General features: G+C 28.6%; 4 protein-coding genes across 4 annotated transcripts; all 4 read left to right on the top strand.

Moving 5' to 3' along the window:
- Positions 1 to 339: 339 nt before the first annotated feature.
- Positions 340 to 886, top strand: LOAG_09048 (hypothetical protein; the record flags this gene model as incomplete). The annotated part of the gene is made up of 2 exons (XM_003144577.2): positions 340 to 460; positions 657 to 886. 2 exons carry the CDS (start codon positions 340 to 342, stop codon positions 884 to 886), a joined length of 351 nt encoding a protein of 116 aa, XP_003144625.2.
- Positions 887 to 6,060: 5,174 nt separating this feature from the next.
- On the top strand, positions 6,061 to 8,068 carry LOAG_09047 (hypothetical protein; the record flags this gene model as incomplete). The annotated part of the gene is made up of 6 exons (XM_003144576.1): positions 6,061 to 6,105; positions 6,280 to 6,384; positions 6,681 to 6,784; positions 7,359 to 7,408; positions 7,467 to 7,570; positions 7,901 to 8,068. 6 exons carry the CDS (start codon positions 6,061 to 6,063, stop codon positions 8,066 to 8,068), a joined length of 576 nt encoding a protein of 191 aa, XP_003144624.1.
- A 1,493-nt stretch (positions 8,069 to 9,561) lies between these two features.
- Positions 9,562 to 9,918, top strand: LOAG_09046 (hypothetical protein; the record flags this gene model as incomplete). The annotated part of the gene is made up of 1 exon (XM_003144575.1): positions 9,562 to 9,918. One exon carries the CDS (start codon positions 9,562 to 9,564, stop codon positions 9,916 to 9,918), a length of 357 nt encoding a protein of 118 aa, XP_003144623.1.
- A 503-nt stretch (positions 9,919 to 10,421) lies between these two features.
- LOAG_09045 (hypothetical protein) lies at positions 10,422 to 10,592 on the top strand (the record flags this gene model as incomplete). The annotated part of the gene is made up of 1 exon (XM_003144574.1): positions 10,422 to 10,592. The coding sequence occupies one exon, from the start codon at positions 10,422 to 10,424 to the stop codon at positions 10,590 to 10,592; it is 171 nt and encodes a 56-aa protein (XP_003144622.1).
- Positions 10,593 to 11,191: the final 599 nt, after the last annotated feature.

Raw genomic sequence — 11,191 nt, 5'->3', positions numbered from 1 at the left:
AATACATATATATATATATATATATATATATATATATATATGTTGCAGGTGATAGTTCTCGACGAACAATACTGGCAGTTAATTCATGTGCCTGCACCAGAACCGTCCGAAACAGCCGAAGATTACGTAACACGGTTTGTCAATGCTTTTAGTGATATTTTAAAATTTTTAAAGTTCAAAATTTAAAATTGGTTAGATTGGGGGAAAAACTTTTTACTGATCCACTTTACTGGAATGAAATTTAATGGAACCATTTTTTCGGAACATTTTTTAATCTAAATCTAGAATTGAATAAGTTTATCGCTTACTGCAAACAACTTTTCATTTAATTTTGGGGTAATGGAACTAGTAAATGTGACACAATTGGGACAAACTCGACGATCGGGTATTGCTACCCTCTTAGGAGTGACGACAATTGTAGAAAGTGCTGCAGAAACAATTATGCTCGAAACAAAAAGAAGTGCGGTGATTTTAAAATTAAATTGCCAAATTATTTCGGAAACAACAAAATTCTAAACTATTAGGAAGAACTTGCCAGTGGAAATTTATTTTTAGCTTCTCAAAACTTGTCAACTTCAAACTATCATCAAATTGATTTACTTATTCCTTTATACTTTGAAGATTTTATTTCAATTTCTTCTGTTGATTTATTTTAGGCTTATCGGCAAATGATTTACAAGATGAATGCGAACGGATGTATGTCACATTATACAGATTATTACGGAAATATTTAAAACTTCGAGAAATACTTAAAGAATTGAATTCAAATTACCATTCTTCACGCTTTTTACCCATCGTTCCACGATATAGTTTGTTAAAATCTATGATAAAAAACGTAATCAGAGAACCAACATTTGCTGAGATATATCATGAGCCAGATATATAATTAGTAGTTGTTGTTTCTCGAGTATTTGTGAATTTCCTTCTTTTTTTTCCTCCATTTCTGAAGTTCGTTTAAAATTTGATAACAAATTCGTGTTGCTCATTGCAAAAATAATAAGGATATTAAGCAAATAGGTTGAAAATTATAAAACGAACTATTAATTTTCCCTTAGGTATTCCGGAAACATAAATAGATATATAGCTATGCTTCATAATTTTGCTCATAAATCGAAAAAAAAGGGAAATAATTCCATTTATATGCTTTAAAACATGTGAGTAGTCAAAAGTTCAACAGTTAGACATTCCACTTAAAATGTAATTTCAATTTCGATTAATTTAAACATACTTAAAAGTTTATGAATTATCTAATGAAATATTGTATACCGCTGGGAAAAGGCTCTTACTATGCTTAAATCTGAATTCTTCCATTTCATCATTAGAGATGAGAAAAAATCATTGATCTCTACATGAATAACTGCTATTTATAAGCCTTAATAAAGATTTAAAGTATAATTAGTTAATAAAGAGGTACAACAAAAAAAAAAACGCTATACCAATAATACCAATCTTCATTTAATTTATTTTATCTTTCATCGCTTTCCAATTTGGTATCAAAAAAAAAGTGGAGAAATACCAAACGTTTGAATTACTCGATAGCAATATAATTAAGTGCTATCCCATAAAAGACATTAAATTAGTCTGAAAAATAGCACAAACAAATTTCCCAGAAATCAAATGGTCATAGATTATCTTTGAAATTAAATTTTTTGCAAATATTAACGTCAAATTCTTTATAATTTTATCATCTTAAGTATATTCAGTTAATCTTTGCTACTTGTCTTGGAAAAAACAAAATATACTTTAGGTTAACTGATGATGTGTACCAAAAGTTTCAGCAAGGTATTGATTGAACCATTTAGGCTATTATCATTCATTCATTTCATCGAAATATTTTTCCATGCTGTGAAAACTATTAATGAATTCGTTGATAAGGCGATTCATTCCTACCGCATCTTTGAAAACGATTTTCAAATTTATTCTAAACAATTCTGTTATCCAATTTTGCCCAATCAACTAACATTCGATATGATACTGAAGGAAAATTTGAATTATTGCAGCTACACGAAAAGCTTTGTTTGCTCTTTGATAGAATAAAATTGTTAACTTTAAACTTCAGAAAATTAATTAGTAATTCTATTTTAAATATAATATGATTTCCTTCCGTAAAGTTGCCGAAGGAAGTGCTTAAACAATAAATTTCAAATTCAGCTTTTTTTTTTCTGGATTAAACTTTTTGGATAGTTTGAAAAAGGCACTACCTTCTGGAATAACTTGGTACCACAATTATCAGTTCATCAGATTTTTTTTTTCTGTCAAACTTTTCACGATTCTTATCATGAATTTGTCACAAAATACCAAAAAAAAATCAATTTTATTGTTTTATTGTTGTATTCTAGGTAGCAATATGTTTTTTGTAATGGAACGACTATAATCGTACATATATTCTTGATTCGGAAAAAATTAGATAATATTCTGAAAATTATGAGGCAATTCTTCACTTCGTTAGAAACTTGTTTTTTCAATTCCTAAAATTGCAACACTGATCTAAAAGATCAAAATTTTACCATTCGATGAAAAAGTTAAAGAGAGATTATTGGGATTTCATTCATATGGCGCTTCCCACATCATCATGTTTTTAAATGTTTCTGTAGTTGACCTCATACAATCTTATCAGAAAAATTAATGCAACTCCGCAGATTTTATCACTTCATAACCTAATCAACGATGTTTCAAATGTCGTTAATGAATGATTTTCTTTCAATGTTAATGAGTTGTGGGTTATTTTTTTTTTCGTAAATATCCGTTTCCCGAAAAACGATCACATCATGAATAATATTATCCCATTTGATTTCTACGTCTTTTTCTGCTTTAATCTTGCAAAACAAAGTTTCACTTTTATAAAAAGAACGACAAATTTTTTGTAATAAGTATTTCTAACTTTCAGAATTTTAGGTTTTGTTCGAAAAATTTTCAAATTTTTTTCAAAATCACACGGACGGTTTTTTTTTCTTTTGTTAATTGAAAGAAAAAACTTATCACAACTTACATGGTAATTAATGGTGCTATGGTTTAAAGTTACTGCTGAAATTAATAATGATATTAGCCAATCATTTAAAATAATAACCTTTGTTATCAGTCGATATCACTGCTATTTTCACTTCTCAAAAGGATGAATCAACAACAAATGCGCGAGTGGAAAAATTGGCTTCTGCTGCATCATTTTTATCAATTCGCTAATATTATTATTCCTTAATTTCAATAAAAATTTAATTCCTCAAAATATATGAAGCAACAATACATTTATCATTCAGTATAATAATAATAATGTAAAAGAGCTCTTTTCCATTTAATATTTTTTTTTATAAAATTCAAAAATTTTCACAAATTCAAATTTTTGCTTCATTCTTTGCATTTCCATGAAATGTACCAATTTCTCTCATACAACAAAATTAATCAAATAATGCTCAAAAATTCCTAAAATTCAATTCAACCTTTAATGTATTCATTTTCGAGTATTGCTCTCTTGGGGATTTATATTTCAAAACATGAAAACTATTGAATGGTAGTTTTTTCCTTTTTTTTTCCCCCCCCCCTTCTCCCCACCCCTCCCCCTCCTTTTATTTCCATGAAGATTGATGATATCAGATTGATGAAATCATTGATATTGATATCAAAAGGCATTTCATTACATTAAAACAAAAAATAATTTGTGTTATTTCTTTGCCATCATTCATTTCAACAACATCTCCATGAATTTTTATGCATTCTGTTAACATCATTATACTTACAAAATGTATTTATTATGGAAGTATAGAGCATAAAATTCTTATTTTTATCATATTATTAGAATTTGGTTAAAAAATTCTATCCAAGTAATAACAATTAAAATGAAAGAGGAATAATCAAAATGGTGAAAAACTGGATAACTCATTTCGAATTTCAATTTTTTTCAAAAAATTTCCTCGAAATATGGTTAACTTCAGCAAATGCCTATGTATAATATATATTATATATATATATATTATACATATTAACCTAACTATTCCAACTGCTTTTTAAGTAAAAAAAAATTCGCCAAATTTAGTTCATCAAATTTGCCAGGTTAAATAAAGTTCTGAAAGATAACAAAATCAGGTAAAGATATATAGACATATATTGATTGATCAAATGAAACAAATCCACGTTGGTCACACATCAAAGATGTGATATTGATCGATTTGGGATCAAAGAACGATATTCAGAATACTGGAGTATAAAAAAGAGTACAAAGGGATAGAGTATAACAAAAGTTTTTTACGATTTAAAAGAATTTCATAATTTGCAATGTTTACCGATTAAATTTTTTTGCTCACCTACTTCCTTAGCTTAATATTCTTCCCTATCACTACCACTACTACTCTTCGAGATGTTTTATTCGGACTAGCTCATGGATTGTCATGTCCATAGACTCAATGCAGGCCATCAGCTCTCCTGATCAAAACATTTGATTAACTGAACATGGGAGAGTTAACCACTTAATTAATTGAAATAGCTGAAATTATCACTTCTGGGAAAATCCAAAAAAAAGAAATAAAAAGAAGAGTAATCACTGGTATCGCTCCTGATGCATCCTGGAAATATCGGAAGCCAAAACAATTGTTAAAAAAAAACCCGACGATTTAATACAGAAAAATAGATTACTGCAAAGGATTGTAATGATGTAAGTGTTCTTTCTTGTTTTTTTTCATAAAAAAAAATGAAAAAAAGAATTTGAAAAATCGAAAGGTTTAATTTCAACTTGGGAAAACTTGAATATATTTAGACAAAGTAATTGGATATCATTGAGATTAATTAATCGTTTTCGAAATTTCTACAGGCTTTTCTGAACAAATTTAGTTTAATTATTTCATGTAAGATGTTTTTTTCTAACTTCATAATACTTGGTATATATAATCTAAGATCAGAATAAGACTCCAAAATATTGAAAGATATAAACACGCCTAAATAAAAATACAGAGAAAAAAACAAAAAATAAATAAATAACTTTTGAAGAATGAATTAAACTGCAGAATTTATGTAAACCCGTTCCAGATAATTTTATCGTCTAAAATTTCCACCGCATATTTTATTCAATCGTAACTTTGAAATTTAAAATTTGATAACTTCACTGTTTTTCAAATTTTAATTGTTTGATATTGCGCAAAAATGAAAGAGCTACAATAAATCAGCAACATATCCGTTCTGTTGAGAAATATCCATATTTCTCTCTCTTCAATGAATAATTTGTTTGGGAAATGGATGTGTAATGAAATTTTTCAAATGAACGATTAAATAATTTGATGATTATTGTCATTCTCTTTTCATATTTAATTAATATCAGAAATTGAAATTTAATTAATATCAGAAAATTTCTTGTCTTATCGATTTTGAATAATAAAATTTGTTTAAATTTATTTTAACTTGAAATGTAAGCAATTAAGAGATGGAAGAGTAAGAATGGGAATATTTTGCTATTTCCAATTATTTAAAAACTTAACGTTTTTTCTTCCTTTTTTTTCGAAAATAAGCTGATCAATTTATCACACTCCCAACTTACTTAAATCTATTCATTATTAGGTTGCTATAGTGATACTTAAAGCATTTCATCCTTCTTTTCTCCCTTCCCAAATCCCTTTTAGCAACGGACCATACCTCTTAGTTTGATAAAATCTTACCTCACTTTGTTTTTCTTTCCTTTTCAATCTTGCATCCTTTTTTCTAATTTGCTTATTAGCTCAAAAAACTTGATTTAAAAACACCATTTTTTGGCAACTTTTCAAACTTCGCACATATTACACGTGAAGAAGTAAAAAACTTTTGTTCATACAAATCATAATATTGATTACACTAATTTTGTCACTAATTACATTTACCCTTTTTAATTTCATTTTTTTTTTTGCAGTAAAAATTCCAAACTTGAAATTCAAAAAGAAACAAAAAATCTCAAAACATTAGTGTTTTCTTACTTTTATTCTAGTATACCAGGAAATAAGCAAAACCAATGAAGTTTTATGACTTAATTTTGAATAATTCGCTTAAAGAAAAAGAATATATTCAAAGTATTAAAAAAATAAACCTTTTATTCTATTTTCAGGATCAATGTCTTATTTTTTGCTAATATTCCTTATTTTTTATCAATTACAGGTCAGTTAACCTGTATTTTCAACCTGAACTTACTGCACGATGTTATCAATATTTTTTTTTGCGATTTTCATTCAAAAATTAGGATTTTTAAAAGACCCTAAGTCTTAAATTGTTACTAACCTTAAACTCATATTTTACTTTTTTTCTATGGTAAAATGCGCTTATTCATTTCAGAAAAACAATGCAGGAGAAGAAATATTATCAACACCTTCTGCAGCTGAAGCTGGAGCTGGTTCTAAATTTTACTTTAATACACTTAACATTTGCTCTATAGTAATGGTTCCTAACCAGTGGTCTGGCTAACCACTAGTGGTCCGCGAGCATTAAAATCTGGACTGCGAGGGCTATTAAAAATTATGCTCCTTCTTTTTAACATTATAATGTTATTCCAAGTTTAATACCACGTCAAAAGTTTTGGTTAAAATATTTTTTAAATTAACAGAATTTGGTGGTCCATGCTACAAATAAAAGAGCTAAAGTGGAAGAAGGTTGGAACCAGTACTATATAGGAATTATTTTATATATATAAAGATCGAACTTACCAAATATCCGACTCCTAAAATTTCCGTTTTTAGGATTTAATCTCTCAAAGTGTATGTATAACTGCACCTGTATGTTTCAAGTTTAGTTTCTTTTTCATTAATCTTGAACCTATTATGGTGCAAGACAGGGTCGAAGAGTAATTTTCGAGTATTCCCCTCATTGCAGTCTTGTATTTAATCAAAAAACTTTTTACTCTAGTTCGAAAAGTACTATCTGGCACACTTCACCCTTATTCTTCCTTCGTCTTGCATTCTATCCCTTTTTCTAATTTCTAATTTTAACTCTAGTCGGGAAGTTTGTTGTCATAGAATCAAATGTCAACTTTTATATTATCATGTACTCAATTAGAACTCATAAATTTATTTTGTTCCTTTTTCGACAATTTCCGGAATGAAAAACAAAAGCAAAAAAAGAAAAAAGAAACCGATGGTGGTAAAAACTTTTCGAATCCTTCTACTGAACTTTAATAGACTTATGGCTTTTTGTATGCCAGATGAGAAATCACCTTGACAAGCATAACCAAAAAGAAAACAAAACAAGATAAAACCTGACAAGTACCGGTTTTTTTTCTACTGACTTAAGCATTATTATTTACAGTTTTTTAAACATGTTTGAAAATTTTCCATATTTGATTCTGATGCAAAACATTCTAATTAGCATCAAATAATGATTTCAATACTTTTGAATTCTTTTCAATAGATCTCTTGCAGTTCGATCTGTCATGTTTCTGGTGTAGATCATAATGACGTTAATTTAACGGGTAAATTCCAATTATATCCAATGAAATTTTCGATAGGAATTATCAATTATTATTTCAGGAGTAACTGGATCAGGCATATTAACAACTACAAAAGGAACTCAATGTTTAATACCACTGACAGCGTTTCCAGGATGGCTTGCATTTACGTCTATCTTATACGAAGTTATCCGAAGTTTCTGATGTTTACAAATAACTTGGATAATCATGTCTGTTATCAGCATAAGAAATTTCTACCTCATTTCCAGACAACTCATTTTTAGGACTTGTATGAAATTACAAAATTTTCTTGCAAATTCTGAAAATTCATGTTAAGCTTGTTATTGATTGAAGCCAAAAAAAAAAAGTATGACGACAATTTAAACGAATTTACTCCGACTTACTTTGGCATAATTTGTAAATTTATGCGATGAGAGCGCAATAGACCGAATGACTGTATAGAGATAAATTTACAAGCAGCTATAAATAGATAGCAATGAAGAAATTATATGACAGATGCTTACACATGCATCATACCTTTTAATGGTTGTGCGAAAGTATGTCCAGCAAAACTGTGCACCATTCTTCCGGAATTGGTTTATGATGCTATCTTTCGAACCGTTCTGCATGATTCATTCACCTTTGAGCATATCGATGGCTCAAACTACCGGATGTATCCAATAGATAATGTATTCATGGTCTGCTTTAAGTTTCCCAAACATTAACTACTTTTGCTTCCCCTAAATCCTACGCCATGATAGGATTGAGTTTTGCGAGAGGGAAAGAATTTGATCTGATTTGGAATTTAAATTCTTCATTTCTCATATGCTCAATGCTTTATCTGACATCATGATAAGGTTTTATGTCGAAGGCATTGCAAATTACTTTATCGAGCGATTTAAATAGTTTCAAATAAGTTAAGTTTTTTTTTTGTTCGCATCGTTTTTCTTACTGGCTACATGTTGTTGAGATAAATTTAAACTAGAAATCATTTTGTACTTCAATAAAAATACAGTCTTGTTTGTATTTATATACATAAATCAAATGATATTTGTCTTTCTAAAGGAGAAAATTTTCGAACCAGTTCGACTAGTCTGAAATGAACAAGAAAATATTTAAATACTGATTTTTTTTAGTAAGTCCAAATATTCTGTTCGTTAGAAATTCGAGTATTCTTGTTAACGATGCAGAAAATCTAATCCGTTTTCTTCGTGTTTCAAAGTCCAGTTTTTCTTTTTTTTTCACAATGAAATAATGGAAATGCGGATGTATCCAGATATGGATGGAGCATCTTTCAGTTTTCAAAATTTTGAGGACAGATTTTCCAAAAACACGAAAAAAATGAAATTGCTGAATAACTTCACATGGTTTAATGAATAAGCAAAAAATAAGATAAAAACACAAATAAACACGTAAACAAAAAATAAACAGTAATTCATAAATTTATTATAATGCACAAAGTAAAACGCTGGACCGAATATTTTCCTCTTAGTATATTATAAAACATGTTCAAACTGACGAGTGACATGGTTTAGTGAAAAAAACAGAAAACAAACAAACAAACATTGCTTGTTTACAAAGAAGAAACAACTCATAAACTCATTCAAATACAAAAAGTAAAACGTTGAAACGAATTATTTCTTCATTAGTATATTATAAAGTAAACTGATAACATTAAAGTTGATAAATTTTTGGTATCACTATACATGCAGTACAAAAGATGATTTATTATAAAAACAAATTTCGAAATCACAACGGATATGAAAGCACTAATTTAAACAGTAAATAAGCTAATTTACTTTGATTTATAATTGCTTAACTGATATCTGGACTTTCCCATCGTAACTATTTATTTGAAAACGATTGGAATGAATTTTCCAATCCGGAATAATTACCTTATTTACTATTTATTTGATAACAAAACACAAACCTTTACATCGAACAACAAGTATCTATGGCAATTTTTTAAAAAAGATTGCTTTTCAATAAACAACATAAAATAAACAAATTAAAATAATGGATTCAATTACTTTTTTTTGAATATACCTAAGCAATCGATTTAAATTTTGGAAATGATAAATTCGAAATTTTTGATGCCAAAATGAAACATGAAGTATTGAACGTACAAAATCACAAACAAATTATTCAAATGTTAGTACAAAAGATGAATGCTTGATATGAAAACGAAAACAGGAATGTTTATAATTCAGCCGGAATGTATTCGTGATTTCATATCGTGCGCAAATTTGAAAAATATCATCCCCCCCCTCCCCCCTCCCCCCCCCCCTCCCCCCTCCTCACTAGCGTCGTCCAGCGTCCTCATCGATTCCTACAATATTTTGCACTCTAACGCAATACGCGTTGCGGAGTGGCATTACGAATTGAAACACGTTATTCTGCGGCTGTGGTCAGTTGAGGGTGTGGGGCGGTTACGTCAGTCTGTTCTTTCTGTGTTCCTTTGTTGGTGTTTTTGTATTTCCACAGTCTTGTCCGGAAATCCGGGTAGCGGAACTTTGTACATACAATTTTTCTAAGCTGCTTTTGTTGGGTAATAGTTAATATCTTTGCTTCGTAAGGTTGTATGCTTTTTTTCTTCCTCTCTGTTAATGGTTTCAATCATAATCTGTTAATTATGATTCCGGAGATTTCAGGAGGACTTTCATTCTGCCGTTTATACATGTATATTGCAGCAGGGTTTTATTAAATCTATAAATTGTGGTATTTCTTTCTTAAAGGGGAGTAACAATACGGACGGTAAACTGGGCATTTTGGCTGGGAGTGCTTACCCGTAATTCCATCCGAATATTACATCTCTTTCTTTTTCCGTTTTTTTCCTGTTTTTTCTTGAAATTTCTTGTGACTTTTTATCAGTTTTATTTTTTGAAATTTAAACTACATTATCTGTTTATTCAGACTTTTTCTTCTGATTTTTTCTTTTCCTTTGTCTTCCTCTCCCTCATAAAATCATGGAGGTATATATCTTGTCGTTTATATGTTGCAAAAGGAAATATTTAGTTTGTTTATTTTTAGTGCAAAGATGCGTGATAGCAGTGAGCTTGAAGAGTTGTCATCCGGAGGGAGAATATGCAATACAGCAATAACATCGATGTCAACAATTGGAGCACCCAATGCTGCTGCTGCTGCTGCTGCTGCTGCTGCTGTTTGTCAGCATCAGACACTCAAAGCGGGTCAATCAAACACTGAGTAAGTTCCAAGTTTGTTTTATTTTTGATTTTATTTTCAATGTATTTATTTATTTTATGTTGTTTGTTTATTTGCTCGTTTATTTATTTTATTATTATTGTGGTTAATAATATCACTATTACTGCTGTCATTTTTATCATTATTCCTTTTATTATCATTACTATTACTACTGTTATTATTACTCTTACTGTTATTATTACTACTACTGTTATTACTATCACTTAACAGTAATTATCACTATTACTGTTATCATTGTCATTACTATTACTGTTACTATCATTATCACTACCACTATTATTACTATTACTGTTATTATTATTGCTATTGCTATTATTATTATTGTCACTACCATTATTGTCACTATTATTACTATTATTATCACTACTATTGTTATTTATTATCAATATTATTACTATTACTATTATTGTCATTATTATTACTATTATTATTATTACTATTATTATTATTACTGTGATTATTATCATTATTATTATCATTATTATTATTATTATTGTCATTATTATTATTATTATTATTATTATTATTATTATTATTATTATTATTATTATTATTATTATTATTATTATTATTATTATTATTATT

Source organism: Loa loa, assembly GCF_000183805.2.
Source record: "Loa loa unplaced genomic scaffold supercont3.180, whole genome shotgun sequence".
Taxonomy (NCBI): Eukaryota; Metazoa; Nematoda; class Chromadorea; order Rhabditida; family Onchocercidae; genus Loa; species Loa loa.
Note: the sequence above shows the minus strand (reverse complement) of the source record. Positions and strands in the feature narration are given on the sequence as shown.